Raw genomic sequence first — 22185 nt, 5'->3', positions numbered from 1 at the left:
TCATGTAGGTGTCCAAAGAGCCTTGATCTGGTGGAGTTATGGAGAAGGCACTGGAAGGATAAGGACCATCTGAAAGGATCACAATGAACCAAGCTGATAATGACCATGGATACAAAATTTAGTGTGAAAAGTTTTATTGGGTTCTCAAAATTATGGGATGGGGGCAAATTACAACTAGAAAACTGGACATCTCATCTCTAACTCTGGATTCTTCTGGTTAGTGGTATGGGCGTGGGCAAGTCAGAGGAATTTTGTTCAACTTGGAAAGAGGGTTTGGGCCTGTTTTATTAAAGTATTAAAACACTCCCAGATGCAGTTTTATCACTCTAAGGTAATACAGCTATGGACACTTAACTATTATCAGCTACTGCTTTGGCAACAGTGAAAAATATCAGTTTCAATACTATTAAAACAATAAATGAGCCACTAACATTTTCAAAATGTGATATAATACAAATCATGGAAAAATTGTTATCCCTGAACATTTCTTATCTTCTTCAAGAAAACTGCCTCTTCCTTCTGATCTAAAATGCCATATAGTTTCTCTTTATTTATGTAACACTATTTTCTACGAACACTATTTGTTATGGAAAATACATTGTGTAAAATATTTTATTTTTTGTACTGATAAGTAAATTTCTAGGGAAATTCTTTTCAGTAATGTTTTAGAATATTCATTAAATTCTTATTTTCTTTACTTTGAAGTGTCAAGTGATCAATACAATTTACAAAACTGGAAGCTTCACCAGAAAATGTATAGGTTTTTAGTGTCCTTAATTTGAATTCCCTCTTATTATAAATTAATGAAAACTTAATGAGTAAATATGTCTATTTACATTTGATACTTTTAAGGACATATGGGGAACTCATACCCCTTAAACAGATAAATATATTCATGAGAATACTACCAGGCTGGATTCGCTCCTTTCGATCTCAGAAAATAAGCAGGACTTTATTTTCACCCAGCTCCCAAAACTCAACTTTATTTCTGCTGCAGGAAAAAAGAGGGTTTCATTCAACTAGATAACTGGCCAGCACAGGTTGCTGTAAATGGGAAATAATGTATTATTTATCATAGTAAGACAAACTTCCCCATTTGAGGGAAACAACTTGTTGGGTCTTTGCAAACACCTCAATTTCTCTTTTCATCCCATTTCACAAGCAGTGCTAAGAAATTAGTATTTACGTTTCTTTTTAGGAACTCCCTAATACAGGTCATCTCCGTATTCTCCTTTGAGTGCTGGACTGGCCAGGAAAGTGGAGATTTCTTCTTGTTTACTAAAAATGTATGTCAAATAACCATTATCAATGCTGCCTACATTAACCTTCTCACATACATGAAGCGGGGAAATGCAGGGCTCTTGACAGTCCCTAAATGAAAACAATGCCATGTGGTTTACTTTAATTACTAATTTCATTCAGTGCTCACAACACTAAGAAGGGATAATGGCAAGCTACTGAATATGATAATGAAGAAGAAAATAATTGGGAAGTGTAAGCAAATATTTAATATGAAATTTATGACACATTTATGATCTCATATCCCTGATCTTTTTTTTCCTTTTACTTCCCTGGAATTTGCAAATTCCTTTTTAGCTGTGAATAGTTAATTGGATATCAAAAACAACGATTCATTCTGGTAGGCACTATATATGCATTTGGTGAAAAAGAGATGAGCTAAATCCCATGTTTTGATAGTACATAGTGAGGATAACAGTTTCAATTTCATGAAGTATGCTCCTAGTTCCTGGCAGTGTGCTTCTAGTTTTGTTTATAATTTTAAAACCAATTTATTCGTAGCACTGATGTGATCATAGAAAGTGACCCACGGTATCTCCCTAATTTTGCACATGCACCGCAGTGACGTTAATCCTCCGAAACTTCCTGAGTGACTATCTCAAAGCCTCTGTTCTACAACCTGCTGGCTTTCCTCACATTCTAACGCTAGGTACAAGGCATTTGACTAAATCTTTAACTATTATGGAAACTTCTTCTACTTTATAGATCTAATGAAGTTCAACATCTCTAAATAACAAACAGATATTTCTTAAAAGGAAGATAATCTCTGGATAACAATACATGATTTTAGGATCCCAGAGGTGATATGTGTTTGTAAAGTTGATATAATACAGATTCTGGAGGGAGAAAGACTTAATTCTTATCCTGATTCAATCACATGCTAAATGTATGGCAAGTTATTTCTCCGAGTCTCAGTATTTTTTAATCTGCAAAATAACACCTACACAGAATAATTGTTCTAAAGATAAGAATTGACATCTGTAAAGATCCAGCAGCAAGCATACATTAGGTGCTTAATAAATAGTAATTATTTATTCTCATCCATCATTGCATTGCACCATTGGCAAAAGTAGTATTGCAGCTCTGAGAGCATACATTCGGTCTGTGATAAATCAGCTGACCAGTTCAAGTATGAGTCCAATTAATTTAAAGATATGCAGAGATCAAATAAATAAATAAAGATTCTTTGGGCATTTTCTACAAATTGCCTTCTATATAGGTGTCTTCTAAATATAAACTATAAGACTCTGGAAGGGCTAAGAGATTGAAAATTACATTTCCATGAAAATTTACATTGAAAATTACATGGCTTTAGTCTGGAAAAAATTAACAGTGATAATGACCTTGAACTCTCATGGAATTTCCATAACTATTGCGTGAAGTGTATTACTACCAAGAAATGGATGTATTTTTGGTTCCACTGGAATAATAAAGTGAGATAGAACTTAGAAGACACATTTTAGAGGTCTACTCATTATAAAAGTGCCTACGATTGTCACCTTAAGTCTGGGACAGATAAAACTCATATTAAAACATAAGGCAAACTTTTGAAATAAAATGCCTCAACAATTCGAGTTCTACTGACCTACTGCCTTAACTGACTGAAACTCTAACTTGCACAGTGCAAGTGCAACTGCTTGAGCTAAAGATCAGTTTAAAAAAAAAAAAATATATATATATATATACATAAATATGTATGTGTATTTACATATATGCATACCCCCAGAGATGATTCCTTTTAAAACCTGAACCTAGGTGCACAATCATTCACAGATTGCATTAATAATTTCTATGATTATAGCACCTAGATGGTTTCCTATTCTGGGGAATAAACACACTTAAATACCATGCACAGCTTCAGGAAAGTGACCATGGATCATCTGACTGTAAGGACTGTCAGGACGTGATGGTCATTCAAATGGTAAGAGCAATCTGATTATTAGCTTCTCATCTGAGGCAGTTTACCTACAGTCCAAAAAAAAGCTTTCAGTTATTTCACTGATTAAACTCCAAAGCATCTTTTCCATTGTTAGTGGAAACAGCTGGCATTTAATAAAAATAGACTTTTCTAACTATAAGTAATTGAATAAATAGTGGCTAAAATGGGGAATTGATAACTAAATTATGTAAAGCTGAGAAGTATCAGAACACTTTTGAGAATACAGTTCTGCTTGGAGGGCTCCAGGGAGGAAGTGCCTCATTTTCCAGAAAGGGATGACGCTTCTTTTGTTTTCGTTCGATTCTTTCCTGCCTTTCTTTCTTTTCCTAAAGAGAAAATAGAAAACTTTAAATGTATATACATATATGAACATTATTTTCAAATCAAGTTGCTTGCTAAAGAACAAAGTAACCCATTATAAGACATTAAAATGTCACTTCCTATTTAACTGGTTATAAAGGAAAAGCGGCTGAGTATATTGCTCATCTATATTACCAATAGGTACTAATGCATCACTTAATCACTTATTTTTTAATATTTAAAGTGATAATATTTAAACAAAATTATGAAAAATGGGGGAAAAGACCTATAATTCCATAACTCAAAGAGAAAATTATGAGAAGTTAGTGATGACTTGAGAACATAATCTCAGAACTTAATTTACTGGGTGCAAAGGTTGAATATGCCATGACCAGCAGGGACACTTCAAAATTGTTATAAATAGTTGAAAATTAAGTCTCACGTTTCGTTGATTATTAAGTTTGAGCACATTATATTTTTCTTTAGCCCTTTCGTGAATTTTTTTGCTTAATTATCTGGCTATGGGTATCGATGCTTTTAATGCTTAGTAATTTGCATATTTTCATATGATATATATTATCTTTGCAGCACACATTTTACCTACATTACTGTCCTTTTTAGCAAAAAAAAAAAAAAAAATGAACTATTTCAGCCGAGACAATTGTTTAAAGAGTAATGTAATCAAAACTTGTGTGCCCACCATCTGCCTTATGAAAAAAAACAAGGACCAATACTTTTGAAGGTCTCTGTGTTCATTCCTCCATCATACTGCTTCCTCTCCACCCCAGTGAGGTAACCATTACTCTCAACTTGATGCTTATCATTTCAGCGCATCTCTTAGTACTTGTATTATAAATGTATTAATTTCAAAACAAGTAATTTTGTTTTGCATGTTTTTATAATTAGAGAAAAATGTAACATGCTGTACTTTTGCAGCTTCCTTTTTTATCCATCTTAATATTCCTAAGAACCACCTATGTGAATTACAGCTCTAGTTCATTGATATTCCATAGAATATTCATAGAGTTCCAGCATGTCAACTTATCACTATTTGTTAACCTATTTTTGTGTTGTTGAAAACATGATTCTTTTCCCCCTAGTAAACATCCCTGTTTGATGCCTTGTACTTATAAGTCAAGATTTTCTCTCCAAGTATCTGCCTAGGAGTGAATCTGCTGGTATTAATATAATTTGCTGGGAAATGATTTATTTTCCAAAGCAGCTGTAGGAACCCACCACCCCAAGCAGAACCTACATGGACTTTTTATGTTAACATATTAGTGATTTTAAATTCAGTATCTATTTATGTTTTTCTTTTTATTTCTATAGCACTTCTCGGTTTAGAAAAGCATCTTATCCCTGTGAGACTTGATAGTGTTTTGTTTTCCTTCAGTTCTTCTATTGTTTGGCATTTTATATTTAATGCTTAGGTGCTTTCGCTTTGCTTTGAAGTGATCTCATGCCCAAATGTGACACAAATAACCCAAGTTACAGTTTCCTTGCATCCATTAATTTGTGTTATTTATTATATAGCAGCACATCCTTCCTTGTCACAGGTTCTGAGAGGTCCTGGGGCAGGGGATGGGGGCGTCTATTATTTACTGGTTATTATACTGCTTTGATTTGTGTTCATTCATCCAACTGTTAAGCACCAAGATCCTACTCTGGGTCAAGCAGTATATTATAGGGGACCACGTATAACGTGATTCTAAAATCCCAAACACAAATCTGGTCCTTGTCCCTCAGGGGATTTTCAAAACAGACAGTTAACAAACAAACAACAGATCATTTCAAATTGTGAAAATTTCTATAGAACATATAAAAAAAATTGTTGTGATTGCTAAAGAATAAAACAGACTGCATGGCTTCAAAGAAAAGTGGATTCAGGGAAAGTCATTTCAAAGTGAGACAAGCCAGATAAGAGAAGCCCCTTGTGAGAGGCACTGAGGAGAGAGCATTCCAAGCAGAGCGCGAGCAGTATGTGTGAGGGCTCGGACACGTGGGAGAAACGTGGGATGTGAAAGAAAACAAGAGGGCCAGTGCTAGCCAGTGTGACTCAAACTGGGCAGAAGACAGGAGAGGGTACCAGAAAAGACAGGTGGGTGTGTGAGGTGGTGTGGGGCCTGCAGGCCAATGGTAACATCTGGAACACAGGTAAGAGAAGAGAGGTCAACAAATGCCATTGAGGAGAAAGGCAGAGAAATGAGAGACACCAGGGGAGCAAGGTACCCAGGGGAGGTGACAGTTGCCAGAAGATGAAAGTGGCTAGGGAGAATGTTTGAGAGGTCTGGGGAATGCAGCAGGAAACAACACATTGGATTGCTAGATGGTTTGGCAAAACTAACTTTCATAGTGTAGTTACAGTATAGTGATGGCGAAAGAGACAAGGCTGGAGTGTGCTAAGGGTGAAAAGGGTATGGAGTGTAAATAAAACTTCCTTAGAAGTTTAGCTATTAAAAAGGGGTAGTGAGATGTGGAACCACAACTGGAGGCAAATGAGGAATTAAGAATTAAGAATTATACATCTTGGAAAGTGATGGGACAAATCCAGGAAAGGAGAATGCTGGTTCATGGGAGAGTAGGACAGTGAATTTATACTTTATTGCTTGATAGAAACAGTCTTCTACCTCATCTTATTTTGGAAATATTACCTTCTATATTCTCCCATTTTTATTATGCTGGATGAATTTTAGAATCATTTTGTTTCCCTGCACATACTCCCTTCAAAGAAAGGGCTATGTGAGGATTACTATGAAAATTAAACATTAATCCAGGAATTCCTGAAATGTTAGCAGCACTAGCTCTTTTCATCCTACAGCTCAGATTGTCTCTTCATTTCTCTAAGTCTCTGCTAACACTATAGAATTTGGTGGTTTCCTCATAATGATGATTTTCTCAAAGAGCAGCAGTATCCAGGAACCTTAGATAGTGTCACCTCTACAGGCTGGACAGCTTGGGAGGGGCAGCATCTTGGTACATTATGAGGTGTCTATGATTCTTTCATCAGCAAGTGTATGGAATTGATGTGTCACAAGAAGAATACGATAATGCAAGGTTTCCATAAGCATACAATTATTCACATACAACAAAGGGAATGAAAAGAGATATGAAATTCTTTTTACTGTCTTAACATTTTGCCCCATGCTTGATATTCCTACTAAAGCAAAGAGTGATTCTCCTTTCAGAATCCTAACTAAGAAAAAAACAGCAACAACAAAAAACTGTAACTGGGCCTCTGTTAAACACTGTAGTATCTTAGAGAGAGACACACTTTCTAGCTAAGGAGCAGAAAAGCAGTGTGGGGCTGAGTCCACAGAAACTGATTGCACATACTATGCTCTTTTTGTCCATTCCATTTCACATGGGGAGAGAGAAGAAAACATGAAACAAGTCTGCTCTTAAAAGCAGGTGCTAAGTCAGAATAGGAAACAGGCAACTATTTATCAATCTTAATATCAATTAAGATGATCAAAAAGGTTATCTGGAGTAATCATTAAATGAATCTTGTTAAACAGTCCTTTTGAGTACTGTTTTTTGGAGTGTGAATTTTTTACTCATTCCCTTATTAATGGTAACTATTCATTAATCTGGGAACCAGCATAAAGAAGAGAGCCTTACTGATCTTTGACCGTAACTTTCCCCTAAAACGATAACCCATCCAATGCTCATTACTTAAAGCAGGTTTTATAACAAAATCTTGAGATGTAACTTTACATTAAAGTTGAAATTCTTAGATTTCCATATGGGGGTATTTTTCCATTCTTTCTAGAAACAAATTGCAATAAGAAATTGGCAAGTTGGAGGACTAGATCTGTAATGTGACTGGATGTTTTAATAAGTAGCATTATATTTGTCAAGGTTGTACTACATATCAAAACAAGTTATTTTCATCTTTGATAAGTTTTTGTTCTCCAGAGGACTGATTAGAATAAGAAAGTGGTTAAATACTATAATAAAACACAATGTACTTAACAGTGACTTAGTCATTAAGAAAATTCTATTCCCATCATCAAAAGTATGTGAAAACTGAAAAACATGCCAATTTAGTTGCCCTAAGTGATATAGCACAGTTAGTATATGCTTCCTTGATAGAAGAAGACTTTTAATTTTTCTTGAACCAAGGACTATTTAAGAGTTTAAGGAAGCCATCACAAAACACTACCTTTTTCGTTCAAACCATCCAACCAATTCTGATCACCTTTTTTTCCTTACTGTTTTTCTGCATGGACTTAGCATAAAGTAGCACTAAAATCAACACATAAACAAGAAGAAATTCTGTTGGCCTACTTATTAGGAATCATTAAATTTGTAAATTACTTCAGGAAGCACTGACATCTATAACATCATTATAAGACTGAGTGTTTCTATCCAAGAGCAGTTTGGATCCAGGTTCTCAAGTCTTCATTTGTGTCCTGCAGGAGTATTCTAAAATTTTCTTCATAGTGGTCTTATACATTTCTTAAGTTTATTCCTAAGTGCTTCATTCATCTTTTTACCCTATCTTTAAATAGACTGCTTGGTGTCCTGCATGCCTCTCTAGCTACTGTTGGTTTTAAAGCTGATGTGAAAAAGTAAACAGTAACAGTCAGAAATACTTTGAAAGACATGCTAGGAAGGAAGATTAACCAAAACAGATACGAAAACATATGAAGCCCTGAATGAGACAGTACAGTGCTGGAATATGTACCATGAGATTTGAGATTGACCAATGGGACAGAAAGTCAAGAAATTGACCCTAAAATCTGGGAAGGTATCATATAACAAAGGCAGTACCTCAAATCAATGAGTAAAAGATAGGCTATTTCATAGGAAATGCATTTGGAAAAAATAAAATCAGAATCATATTATCATCACTATTACTATTATCAAGGTAAATTACAAGCTGATCAAATGTTAAAATGTCAAGATACTAAAATTAGAAAGTTATTAGAAGAAAAATGGGAGTACTTCTTTTAGCCTCAAGTTATAAAGAAAGCTTTTTCAATTATGCTTGAAAATCAGAACCTAACAGATTGATAAGTCTGACATCAGAAAATAAAATTAGTTCTTCATGGCATAAAATACTATATGCAAAGTTTAGAGACCAACAAAACAATGGGGGAAAAAGTAGTTGTAACTCCTATCAGAAATGATGGGTTGATTTCCCTAATACTTAAACAAGCTTCTAAAAATCAAGAAGAAAAAGAGCAACAGAATAATGTGGAAAGTCTATAAATTAAGTTTCCACAAAAAAATTATAAAAGACCCTTATACAAATGAAAAGCTGTTCAAGTTCAGTCCTAACCAGAGAAATACAACCACAAAATACCCTGGATGATATTTTTAACTAGCAGATGGATGTGGATTTAAAAAAAAAAAAAAAGGCAGACAAGCATTCCTACTAGAAAGATACCCTACTGGATCCCAAACCCAGCGGAGCAATTTTACACGGTTTGGTTGCTGCAACATGGGATGTGCTAACCACTCAGATGAATGTGTCACCAACTCATATATAAAGTACTTATTCATATGAATGCATTCTTAGCCAAATATTGATAAACATGCATATTTATAATGATATTTTAAGCCAGAAAATCGTATTTTGCTTAACATCAATGAAAAGTGACCATAAACATAAGTACGTTAAAACAAACAAAAAATACAAAAAACAAAATAATGTTAAGTCCAGCTAGACATTTTCCTCCCACACTTTCTACTTACTTTCTTTCATTAAAAAACACCAAAATGAAACCTTCTCCTTGAGGTCATTAGAAAGATCAAGAGAATTTAAAAAATGGAGTAACTTTCTCACTATTCAATCCCGTATTACTATGTGTCATGACAAGTCCCACCTAAAATAGCCTGGCATACCGTCAGCAACGCACTTGTCAGCTCTCCATGATTTTAGACAGAATAGTCTTTGCAAAGGAAGAACAGGCGTGATTGGTAAGTAAATGCATCAGGATGCAGATAACGAAGAATATTCTGCCTGACATTTGAGTGCTTGAGGAAAGAGTAAAAGCATCAACAGAAATGAGTAAATCAAAGAAAATAGGATGGACACAGGGAGAGAAAGAGATTCCACAAGGCAGCTTCAGGTAAAAATGGTCAGTAGGCAGAGACAGAGAGAACTGGATGGGAAAGTCACGAATAAAGGGCATTCACAAGACACAAGTGAATTAACAGACAATACCTACCAGCCATTTTTCATATTCATCAATAGCTTGCTTATCTTTATCTTTTTTCTCTGCTCTTTTCAGTTCTTCTCTTCTTTTCTCATTTATTTTCTCTTTCTCCTTTTCTTTGAAAAAAGCATCCTTCTTTTCATTCCTATGTAGGATATTACAGAACACCGGATGGTTAAAGGGGAGGATAGAATAAGAAAAAATTAAGATTCCTGAATATAGCTTTGCAATAATGAGATGGCAATGTTTTAGTAAATTTCAAGCAAATAATCTTTTCAAGAGCCTTAAAGTGTTATTCACTTGGAAACTATCAAATAGCTCTCATTTGGGATTACCATTTCTCAACAGCAGTTAGGTTATCTTTCCTTTTCTCAGCAATCGTCTCCTCCTCTTTCTGCTTCTTCGCTCTTTCATATTCTCTCTCCTTTTTATTTTTCTCCCTAAGATATTCCATCTTTTTCTCTTTCCATCGTTCAAAGGCCTGAAAAAGTACACAGTGATTTTCTTATTAACTGTGAAAATGATCAATAAGGAGAGCCAGAGCTAGTCACTAATCTCCAGTAGTCAGAGAAGGCAAAATCATGCCACCAAGAACTTTAAGCTGCCGAGTACCTGCAGTGCTTCTTCCTTTCTCACGGCATTTTCTTCCTCTGTTTTCTTCTTGTTTTTGGCCTCAAGCCTTTTTTGGGCAGCTATTTTCTTTGCTTCCTTTTCTTTCATAGCCTTCCAGGCCTCAAAGGATGCTAATGCTTCTTCTCGCTTAGCAGCTTTTTTCTGTTTCAAAAAAATAAGAGACAGACATATAAACAGTGGACAGACAGCGGCAGATACAGACACATACTGATTGTGTTGAATTCCCTTCATCATTGTCATTTCTAGACCTTGTTGTTCAGAGTAGGTAATTTTTTTAGAATGGTTGAGACAAGTGGATTTAGAAAAAAAGTGTTATCGGAATTACTCATTTCAGTTTAAAATATCCTTTTCTAAACCCGTTTATCAGATATTGATCTGCTGTTCATGGGAAAGAACTCTTTTTTGGAAGCCTACTAAACAAACGTTATCAAAATAAACTATAATGGCCTGAGTGCTACTGCAAAATGCTCAGAATAAAATATTCCATTACAAGGAAAATATCAGGAAAGTTTCAGGCTTATAAAGTAAGAGTGAACTCAACTGGCCAAGTCCTGCAGAAAGCCCCGGATCTTTGCTTTGAACCTGAATTTTGACTGACATCAAAGCATAAAACTGTTACAAAATGAACACAGCCGGGATGCTGAAACTCGGTGCTAGACTGAGAAAAATGTAGATGAGGGTATGGTAAGCATGTTATTACTTTGACTTACCTCCATCTAATTCCATTATATTCTCTGCCTTATTACTTAATGCTAAATGACATGAAGTCTTATAAAAAAACACGCTTTAGAAGTAAAGGTACAAGCCACCTCAGCGAATTGTGACGATGACAGAAGGTGTCGGGCTTGCAGCTCAGCCATCTAAGGCCACAGAACTGCTGATGGGGATGCAGGCACACCCCTGCATGCTTCTCCATCAGTACCAGGCATTGGGGAACCCCGTTTCCTTCTGAATCCCTTTAGTACTGGACAGCACAGGGAAGGGTTTCTATTTCAGAAGTCGGGAGGGAACTTAGCATGTTGCGGACCACCAGGCAGGAGTCAGAGGTAGAGACTAAAGTACAGACCAGAGTAAAATAAGAGTCCACCTCCAGTAAGTGGGAAGGATACCAGTCAAGAGCTCACATGGGCGTTAGTATTTTCTTTTTCCCCAAAGGCGTTAGTCTTTTTTTTTTTTTTAAAGATTTTATTTATTTATTTGACAGACAGAGCTCACAAGTAGGCAGAGAGGCAGGCAGAGAGAGGAAAGCAGGCTCCCTGCTAAGCAGAGAGCCCAGTGTGGGGCTCGATCCTAGGACCCTGAGATCATGACCTGAGCCGAAGCTAGAGGCTTTAACCCACTGAGCCACCCAGGCACCCCTCCATAGATGTTAGTCTTTAGGACATAGATAAAATTCAAGATGGAAAAGAGGAAAAATGGAGGTTCATATCTGCTGATCCTTTATGTTCCTGGCTAAGTTGTAAGACTGAAGTCAATTTTAACAGTGAAAAGTTAAGTAAGAGTGAATAGGTAGTCCAAGTAATAGTTAAGTTCCTAAATCAGTAGTGTCAAATATATTCCACACATACAAAAATCAGAAATCTTTGCATATCTGTTTTCATGTGAGATGGTTATATTTATATCAAACTAAAAATGTATGAAGTGCCAGAGAAATAAAATCAGTAATCAATTCTTTTATATCCATGTTATTTTGCCATTTAAAAAACAGTGGATTTAGAAATGTTACTCAGAGATATTTTATTAACTTAAAAACCCAGAATATTTTCCATTTCTATATTTCAGAATACCTGTTCATTTTGGATTCTTAAGTTTTCACTTTCGATCCTTTTAATTCTGTGCATTTCATGTAAATACACATTTTTCTTTTCTAACCACTCCTGTGAAAACAAGAAAAAAGTATATAACATTCAGTTTTCCAAATGATTCAGAATTCTTACTCATTTCTGAAATATTTGATAGAAATTTTATTTTAAGATTTTATTTATTTGAGAATGGGGGGGGGGAGAAAGAAAGAGAGGGAGAGAGAGAGAAAACAAGCAGCGGGGAGGGACAGAGGGAGAAGCAGATGCCCCGCTGAGCAGGGAGCCTGCTGTGGGACTCGATTATGACCTGAGCTGAAGGCAAACACTTAACCAACTGAGCCACAGCAAAATACAAAATGTAGAAATTCCATATAAACTCGTATCACTTTTCTTTTTCTGATAATATTCTAATATATAAAGATGAGTTAAGAAAATAAAACTTATCTTAGTTTTAACAACAGACTCTGAAGATTGAACATAATGGCTACATAAATTAACATTTTTCTCCAAAATTTACAAGTATAATTTTCTAAAGTGTACTAGTGTACTATTTTGTAAAACAAACAAGACCAAAAAAAAAAAAAAAAAAAAAAAAAAGGATGTCTTTGGATCTTTGGGAACTGTGAAAAAAATCAGGAAAGTCTTGTTCTGTATAAGCTTAATGCAAAGTCTTAGGAAAAAAGTAAAACTCTTTGTGTTCTTAACAATATACATTTTAAGGAGAAAAAGTATAAAAACATGTATAGACCTTAACAGTATTTTTGCTTTTATCGTATTTTCATAAGTTGTTATGGCATATTCTCTTAAACAACCATGATCAGTTAAGCAAAGCTTGGAAGGAAGTATTCTAGTAAAACAAAAAAAACTCTGGGTTGCTCAGGTATTATAAAAGAACATCTTTCCTAATAAATTAAGTATTAAGCCATCATTTATGATAGGGTCTTTTTATTCCTTGGTAAACAGGTAATCTTATTACGTGATCAGTTCTTCATTTTTTGTTATATGTTTTCCTTTTTACCTGATAAACAGCTGCCCTTATGCTGTCTGCTCTTTCAGGTTCTATGTTCTGTTTCTGTGAGGGCTTTTGGTCCAAGACTTTCAAAGTCCCTAAATAGTGAGAAGAGGTAGTTGTTGACGGAGGTCTCCTTACAGAATTAGATTTCTTTAAGAACTCAGGGGTCATTAATCTGAAAAGATCCAAATAAATCAACAGAAAATATTAGTTGTACTTGGTAGAAGAAAAATTCACTAGAATTCACAACTACTATATTTGAAATTATATTGTAAATTAATAAATTATAAGTACTTTGGAAGTGATGATAAAATAGGAAAATGATAGTTTTTTCTTCATCTACTAAGAGCTTCAAATGGATGCTCTTTCAAGATATTTATAATTAGAACATTTTCAAGAAAAATGGACTACATCTCAAGTTATATGGAAAAAAAAGTATTAATAAAGTAGATTTTAAGTCTCTTGTATCATTTTGTTACAAAAAACAACTCTAAATATAAAATTAGAACAGCATCCTCTATTTCAGGGGTTGGCAGGAAAATATGGCCCATGATCCAGTTTGGTACCGTCTATTTATTTTTTAAGTTTACTGCACCACAACTATTCCCCTGCTACACCAGCAGCACTGAGTAGTTACAACGGAGACCATACAGCCTACAGATTCCAATACATGTACTAACTGGCAATTTACAGTTAAAGTTGGCGGACTCTAGTTTTATTTGATTTATGGTAATTGAAAAGACTGAGAAGGTTCTGATTATCATTTATGAGTTAGGCATTTGTTATCATCAGTGTGAATGAAGCAATATAGAGTCTTTTCATCTCAATAAACCAACTTAGTCCACAGAACCTCGAGGTTTTAAGTACAATTTTCATGTATGGGACAAAGGTGTTTAATAGAGAAGTATGATGCTGGACTTCAGCTTTATTACTGATATGTACTGTCTCAGGAAAAACAGGACAGAAACTCCATCGTAGGACCAATGCAGAGCATAGAGAACTCCTAACCAACTCCTTTTCATAAAAGAATATGATCAACTCAGGAGTTTTATCATGAAGTAATGAACTCATTCATTCATGAGATGAGAGTTTAAAGAAAATCAAGTAATACCAAATGAAATTCACTTTACAGAAGTTAAATTAAAACTAGCTATATTGGAATGTACATTCATTAATAAGGGATAACGACAGCTTTATTACCTGCCAGATGCACTGGAAGCTCTAGAATTTGTTGACTTTTTAGTCTTCATATTTCTATCTTCAATTGTTTTCTATTAAAGAGAAAATACCACAGATGGATTACTCACTGTAACTGTCATAGTTACCTGCCTAGAGGCCAGGAAATTAATGTTTTTAGAGCATCTACTATGTGTCAAGTACAGCAGCTACTGGAAACTAATAAGGATGCTACATTTTAGGACGTGAAACACAAAGCCAAATGTGAGTCATAATGGAGATAAACTAGGGTCCAGTGAGTGTGACTAGGGTGAGGGGTTACGTTAATGACAGTGACCAGGAAAGGCCTCCCTGAGGTCTTTTTTTTTTCTTTTTTTTTTTTTATTTATTTATTTGACAGAGATCACAAGTAGGCAGAGAGGCAGGCAGAGAGAGAGGGGAAAGCAGGCTCTCTGCTGAGCAAAGAGAGCCTAATGCGGGGCCCGATCCCTGAGATCATGACCTGCGCCGAAGTCAGAGGCTTAACCCACTGAGCCACCCAGGTGCCCCTGGCCTCCCTGAGGTCTTGACAGCAGTGTCAAGTAAAATGATGGGTAAAAAGGGGCCCGCATCAAGGAAGGTCTGTGGGAAGAAAGAAGCAGTAAGTACTAAGAGCCTAAGAAGGGAAAGAGCTTGATAGTTTTGAGAAACAGAAAGTGAACGACACCAGTGCACAGCAAATGGCAGCGGGAGTGGATGAATATATAGTCAGAGAAGAACAGTGTGAGGTCCTGAGGATGTGGGAAGGAATTTGCATTTTATTCTTCTGATGACAATCCAATTGAGACCTTAGCAGGGGAGTGATGTGATTTAGACTTGAGGAAGATCCCTCAGGACAGAGTAAGGATAAAGCCAAGGATTCAATCAAACGAAATGTTACACTCTTACTTGTTATACAAAATTCCCTGTTGTTATTGAGAATTGCCCCTATTAGACATTTCTAGGATCCTGTCTGTAAGTTCCAGAATACCCTTTTTCTTTTTAAGGAGTAACTTCTCTACTTTACAGAGACAGATCAGTGCTAGCATTGAAGTGAGACCACAGATGTAAGCACATCACTAACTTGGCATAAGTGATTTTTCCTGAAGAAAGTGGTTAGGAACAATATAACTGGAACATAGTTTAATGAACCATCTCCATAAATTTTAATACAATGCACTAGCACTAATATTCTGTATTATAAAAGTCCTACTCAACCACAGTTTTCAATTAGCACTGTTACCTTCCCCAAGATTAAGTATACATAGCTACCAGCTAACTATAGCTATAAGGAATAAAGACTAAATTTAAGAGGAATAAAGACTAAAAGTACTGTACCATAAATTTTAAAAACTATAGTTTTCTGACACCTTGTAGTATAGTGACAAGTAATCCTACACACCAAACATTTGGTTCTCAAGGTAATAATAGTAATAATAACATTTGTGATAATAATCCTGTCCATCCTTTTAAGTAAGCAAGACGGTGATAACATGTCGTAAGGATTTTCCTTAAAATTTGTAAAATGTTTCGGGGTGCCTGGGTGGCTCAATGGGTTAAAGTCTCTGCCTTCAGCTCAGGTCATGATCCCAGGGTCCTGGGATCGAGCCCCGCATCGGGCTCCCTGCTCAGCAGGGAGCCTGCTTCCTCCTCTGTCTCTCTCTGCCTGACTCTCTGCCTACTTGTGATCTCTGTCTGTCAAATAAATGAAATCTTAAAAAAAAATTTGTAAAATGTTTAAAAATGATACCTAAAAGAGTAACTTTCACTAATTCAAAACCTCAGAAGTTGTTCCAGATAGCTATATTTTTATAATACGGAGACTTATAGAAACCTACCCACTTATGGGTTTGTATTTCTGAGATATTTAAGAGTATATTATGATCATATGCCTTTGATAATTTTTAAGGAAATACTGACTTTTTTATATTCACTGCAAACCTCCACCAAAGTAAAACTCTACTGACTCTATTGTCTACCTAACAATATGTCATTATCAAAAAATGAGTTTTCCACAGACAATTCAGAAGTACATAATGTGGCAGATAAAATATTTAAAGCATCTATTTTGAGTTTCAAACTGTAGTATAAAAGGCATAATTTCATACAAATACCTTTGAAGGCTCTGTTGCATCAGTAGATATTAAGATACTCTGATCTTTCAACAATGGTGGATCAACTGTTAAGTCATTCATCATCAGTTCAGCTTTCTCCTTTTCTTCTTCAAGGTCATCAGTAATCACTTGACTTTCCTGGGATTTCTCAATTGGAGGAGTGACAAAGTCTATCAAAAATGAATTCTCTTCATTTTCATTGGATCTCATGTGGTTTTCAGGGAGTTCTTCATTCTGATCTATTTTGAGACAGAGTCACAAAACTGAAACTCCCTTCCGAACTAGTGACAGATTCATTTGCTTTCTACTAAAAGGAGTGTTTACAAACTCTTTGTCTTTCAGAATACAATAAAGGAGAGCTACTGTATTCAACCTGAGTAAACTTTTCTCCAGTGATCTATGAAAGAGAAAATGGCTACTCAATCTACAAAAACACCTGACATACCTAACACTTAGAAAAAAATATATGAGTATAAAAATGGAATAACTATCCTAAAGCAAAAGACACACCAAAAGCTCCTGTTGATGATAAACCAAGTAAGTAGGCTGGCAATATCTATTCTATTCAAAGTCTGGCCTTCTTAGCTGGAACAAGAGACTATGTAAGCTGGAGGCACACATCTCTACGTTACCAGAGGCACAATCAGTACAGACTTGTATAGGTGCAGGGGAACCAAGAACCCATGCACTTTTAGAAGAGTCATCACACCAAATAAAGCCATCCTCTAGACAGCTTTATCCCTGTTAAGATGCTTGCCTTTACTAACAGGCACTAAAGGTGAGCCTGTTGCTTATCCTTTCCATGCTCCAAAGGACAGTCTCAGGCTCTGGCATGAGAAGATCCCATTTTGCTATCACAGAACTGCTTCTGTTATTCTGTCTGCCCCACTTTGGAATGTTTAACAGAAAGAAATCAATCACCAACTCTCAGCTCTACTCGGAGCCACCTGCTGGCAACCTTGTCTCTTTATTGTCAAAGTCTTAATTCTGCTGCTTTCATTAAAGCCATCTTTGAAACCTGCTTTGCAGTAAGCAGGAGTTAAGATAATTTTGTAATAGAGTTAGACCTGTTCATCTGGAGAGCACTCATGACTCCAAGTACCATCAGTGGATTCTTTAGAGCTGCTAATCAATGCGTTCAGTTAAAAGAACGACTATGGAGCCAAAGATTCAAATTACAGCTCCGTTACTGACCTTGGGTATGTTTCTCAATATCTCTGCACTTCAGTTTTTCTCATCTGTAAAATGACAAAAACTATACTACACAGCAAGCACTTAATAAATGTTACACATCTCGGTCCTAGAAACAGTGATGCCTTTTTAGCTCTCATGAAGCTCTAAGTCATAGGACTAGGGAAAGACATACATTACCCCTCACACTAACTGCATGCTTACCATGACACTGTTCTCAGTGCTTTACGTGTATCATTAACCCATTTAGTTCTGATGGCCACTGTGTGGGGTGGGTGGCTCTTATGATCCCCATTATAAGATCAGTATACAGGGTCAGAGAGATTAGTTGCTTTACTCTTGGAACTGTGTCTAATTCTGCATCTAAAATCACATGGTTAGTAAATAGCACAATTTGAGGCAAATACAAACCTGTCATTCCTATAACTATGTATTCTTTCTTTTACAAATAGGATTCTAAGCAGTATAGAGTTCACACATAAACTAAGATGTAATAATCTGATACAACCACCTTTTATGGATGCTTTTCCTCCAGATCCTGGTGAAAAGGAATCTCCAAGACTTTCTTTAAGGGATGGCGATGATAAACTTGTTAAACATGGTTCCTGTTTAAAAAAAGAAAGAAAGAAAGAAAGAATTTACAATGTAGGTTTAGTTCTTAAGATTTGTGGTAGGGCAACAGCATTATTAAGCCCATTTTAAAAGTCTGAAATCATCATAATTAGGAGTTTGCTGTTGAAACACCAAAAGCATTAAGCCTATGGAGGCTAACATGCTTTACGTGGAAGACTTGATGGCTTGATCATTAAAAGGGATCACTAAAGAGCTATTCTAGTTCTTGAGCCAGCATCTCGATATTTGTTTTCAGTGATTTTCAAAACTCTTAATCTCAAATCAAATCTCATAAATATTTGAGATGAAGATTTGATATATTTTTCTCTAATTCTTATTTCTAAGAAAGCATAAAGGAGACAGTAGGCAAAAACCCTTGGTGTCAAATATTACTATTTGGCAAATGAAAGCAATTTATAAAACCAAGTAAACAGCTACTACCAAATATTTAGATAGAAATAGTATAGATTTCATGCACTTGAGTCTTCCTCAAAATTCTGAAAAGTATATCTGAAATGAAATAATTGTGTGTGTGAACTACACATCTCTTTAGAGAACAGTAATCTAGCCAAAAGTTGATGGTATCACACTGTAAGAAGTTTGACTTTGTTGTATAAATAATAAATTCTATTTTTTATTTCCACAATGTTTTATGGTACAAATACAATTATTTGTTAAAAGCAATAAATAGAAACCATCTAGGAAGATGACAAAAGGGATGAAACACAGGAATCTACCTCGAGAGACAAAGCTTTGCAGAGGGGACTAGCAAGTTAGTAGCTTTATGTCTGAGTGAGTTCACCCATCTGTGCAGCTCGAGTGGTACAAGGTTACAGCCTTACTGGGCTAGCTTAAGGGAGCAGAGGATAGAGTCTAGGACTAGAAGATCAGCCAGTAAGTTTGAGGAAGAGCTGCAGTAGGCATGAACCCCAAAACCTTCGTATAAAATTCATTCAAAATTCTTTGCTCATCTATGAATGGCATAGAAAAGACATCAGGAAAGATCCTATAAAATCACAGCAGTTACAAATTGAAAGAACTAAGCAGATATCTGCAACAAGGGAGACAGAGTTGGGAATTTGAGTTCAGCCACAATATCCGTATACTAAAACACCATTCAGAGGAACATAACAGAATCTAGAATCTCTATAACATAATCATTCACAATGTCCTGTATTCAATCAAAAAGTTGTTAAATACGTAAAGAAATGGAAAATGGTGGCACATACTCATGAAAACAAAAATCACAAGAATAGTCCTTGGAAACTAACCTAGAGATGACCTATATATTACAATTAACCTTTAAAGTAGGCATTATAAATATGCTCAAGCACTTAAAGGAAATGCACGCATGGAGGCTGACACAGATGGGATCTTAGATACTAGAAATATAAAAATACCAATGGGCATTATACAGTTGGACACTACAATACTGAAATAAGAAATTTGCTGGTAAGAAATTTGCTGGATAGGTAACAGCAGATCAAGATGGCAGAACATGGCTGTGAACTTGATGATAGAGCCATACAAATTATTCAATCTGAAAAACAAAGGAAATAAAGACTGAAGAAACATGAACAGAATTTTAGAGATTAGATGAGACATACTAAAGATTTGAGTACTAAAAGAAGAGAAAAGAAAACTATGGCAGGAAAAAAGTATTTTAAAACTTCCCATTTTCTTAGAAAATACCAGCTTATACATTCTGAGAACTCAAAGAAACCCAAGTCAATACTTTTTAAAAACACACACATCTAGTTACTCTGTAGTCAAATGCTATAATACAAAATTAAAAAAATTTTTTGAAAAGCAGCCAGAAAAAAACCCAAAACAAGATATATTTAGGAAGGCAACAAAATGATTACCACTGATTTCTCACCAGAAATAATACAGGCCAGGAACAATGGAAACCTATAAAGAGTTGCGAGGATGAGAAGGGAACTGTTGGCCCCGAAGCATATATTCAGCTAACCAATCCTTCAAAAATGAAAATGAAATAAATATTTTTTAGGTAAGTAAGACTACAGAACCCATCACTAGCGAAACAGAAATAAGTTATTAAAATTGAAGGGAAATAATACTAGAAGGTAATTTGGACTTATAGGAAGGAATAAAGATCCTCAGAAATGCTATATATAATTTAAGAAAACTTTATTTATTTTTTTCCTTTAATTTATTAAAAGTGGAACACAAAAAATTACGTTTAAAGAGAAATTGTAACACTGAATTGTGAGGATTATATCATATATAAATGTAGCGTAATATGACAACAATAGCAGGATGGACGAGGGAATATATGGAACTACACTATCACAAGATTTCTATATTAAATATGAAATAGTGTAGTATCTAAGTAGACTGATAATTCATAGCTGCATCTTGAAATCCAGAGCAACTACTAAAAATATAACACAAATAAGTACAGCTAAAAAGGCAAAAGAGGAATCAAAATTGGAAACTAAAACCCATGTGGTTAACTCTCAAAAAAAAAAAAAAAAAAAGGCAGGGAAAACATTATAGAGGAAGCATAAATCAACTAAATAAAATGCAATAAACAGAAAACCCACAGCAACAAATCAGTCCCAAATTAAAAGTAAATGGACGGGGCACCTGGGTGGCTCAGTGGGTTAAGGCCTCTGCCTTCGGCTCAGGTCATGATCCCAGGGTCCTGGGATCGAGCCCCACATCGGGCTCTCTGCTCTGCAGGGAGCCTGCTTCCTCCTCTCTCTCTCTGCCTGCCTCTCTGCCTACTTGTGATCTCTGTCAAATAAATAAATAAAATCTTAAAAAAAAAAAAAGTAAATGGACTATACACTCACAAATGGAATAGAATTAAAAAGTAAACTGTCAGACTTGATAAAAAAAAAAGGTAATACCAAATAATTATTACAAAAGAGTTAATATAAAAAATTTAAAAAGAAAGTCAAAAATAGTTTGAAGAGAATGATAGGAAAAGGTACACTGTGCAAATACCAGTAATAAGAAAGCTGAGAAATCAGACTAAGCAAACTGCAAGATAAGGAGTATTACCAGGGGTAGAAACATTTCATAATGTAAATAGGGTTGAGACATAATGATAATAAATGTGTATGTGTCTAATAACAGAGTCATAAAACACTGACAGAACTAAAGGGAAGCGGAGACATATTCACAAACATAACTGAAGATTTCAACACCCCTTAGTCAATATTTGGTAAAACAACTAGACACAAAAACAATGAGGATGGAGAAGATTTCAGAGACATTACCAGCCACCTTGAGCAAACTGAAGTTATAGAACATTACACCCAATGTCTGCAAAAGTTACGTTCTCTATAAATGTAAATTGAACTTTCATAAGATACACTTAGGCTGAGCCATTAAAAAAAACCTAAAGAAATTTTTTAAATGTGAAATCAAGTAAGATATATTCTCTGCTCATAACAAAATCAAATTAAAATCAATACAAAATTACATCTAGAGAAGATACAAATATTTGAAAATAAAACTAATCACCACAAAATAACCAGTCAAAAAGAAAATTAGAAAATACATTTAAAGGGGGCACCTGGGTGGCTCAGGGGGTTAAGCCTCTGCCTTCAGCCCAGGTCATGATCTCAGGGTCCTGGGATCAAGCCCCGCATCGGGATCTCTGCTCAGCGGGGAGCCTGCTTTCCCCTCTCTCTCTGCCTGCCTCTCTGTCTACTTGTGATCTCTGTCAAATAAATAAATAAAATTTTTTTAAAAAAAGAAAATACATTTAAAGAAAATATATTTAAAAAAATGACAGTGAAAGTGAAAGGCATCAAAAAAATGGGGTGCTCCTGAAGCAGTGCAGAGAGGGAAATTTGTAGTTGTCAATGGTTTTAATAGAAAGGATAAAAGGCTTATAAGCAATGAACCCATTTTCTAACTTAAGGGTATAAGTAAATTAAACCCAAAGCAA

At 35.3% G+C, this 22185-nt stretch overlaps 1 protein-coding gene across 1 annotated transcript in view; it reads right to left on the bottom strand.

Moving 5' to 3' along the window:
* Window positions 1-3003: 3003 nt before the first annotated feature.
* The window catches only part of MAP9 (microtubule associated protein 9), a 32018-nt gene continuing 12836 nt past the window's right edge, over window positions 3004-22185 (bottom strand). The window contains exons 6-14 of the mRNA XM_059394188.1: window positions 18160-18253; window positions 16458-16696; window positions 14350-14420; window positions 13156-13324; window positions 12123-12212; window positions 10315-10476; window positions 10038-10183; window positions 9715-9847; window positions 3004-3564 (exon numbers count right to left, since the gene is read on the bottom strand). Coding sequence (XP_059250171.1) covers window positions 3442-3564; window positions 9715-9847; window positions 10038-10183; window positions 10315-10476; window positions 12123-12212; window positions 13156-13324; window positions 14350-14420; window positions 16458-16696; window positions 18160-18253 — 1227 coding nt within the window. The 3' untranslated portion in view covers window positions 3004-3441. The remainder of the gene's footprint in view (window positions 3565-9714; window positions 9848-10037; window positions 10184-10314; window positions 10477-12122; window positions 12213-13155; window positions 13325-14349; window positions 14421-16457; window positions 16697-18159; window positions 18254-22185) is intronic.

The sequence above is a fragment of the Mustela nigripes genome, chromosome 1 (genome assembly GCF_022355385.1).
Source record: "Mustela nigripes isolate SB6536 chromosome 1, MUSNIG.SB6536, whole genome shotgun sequence".
Lineage (NCBI taxonomy): Eukaryota > Metazoa > Chordata > Mammalia > Carnivora > Mustelidae > Mustela > Mustela nigripes.
This window is presented reverse-complemented; position numbering and strand designations above follow the sequence as displayed.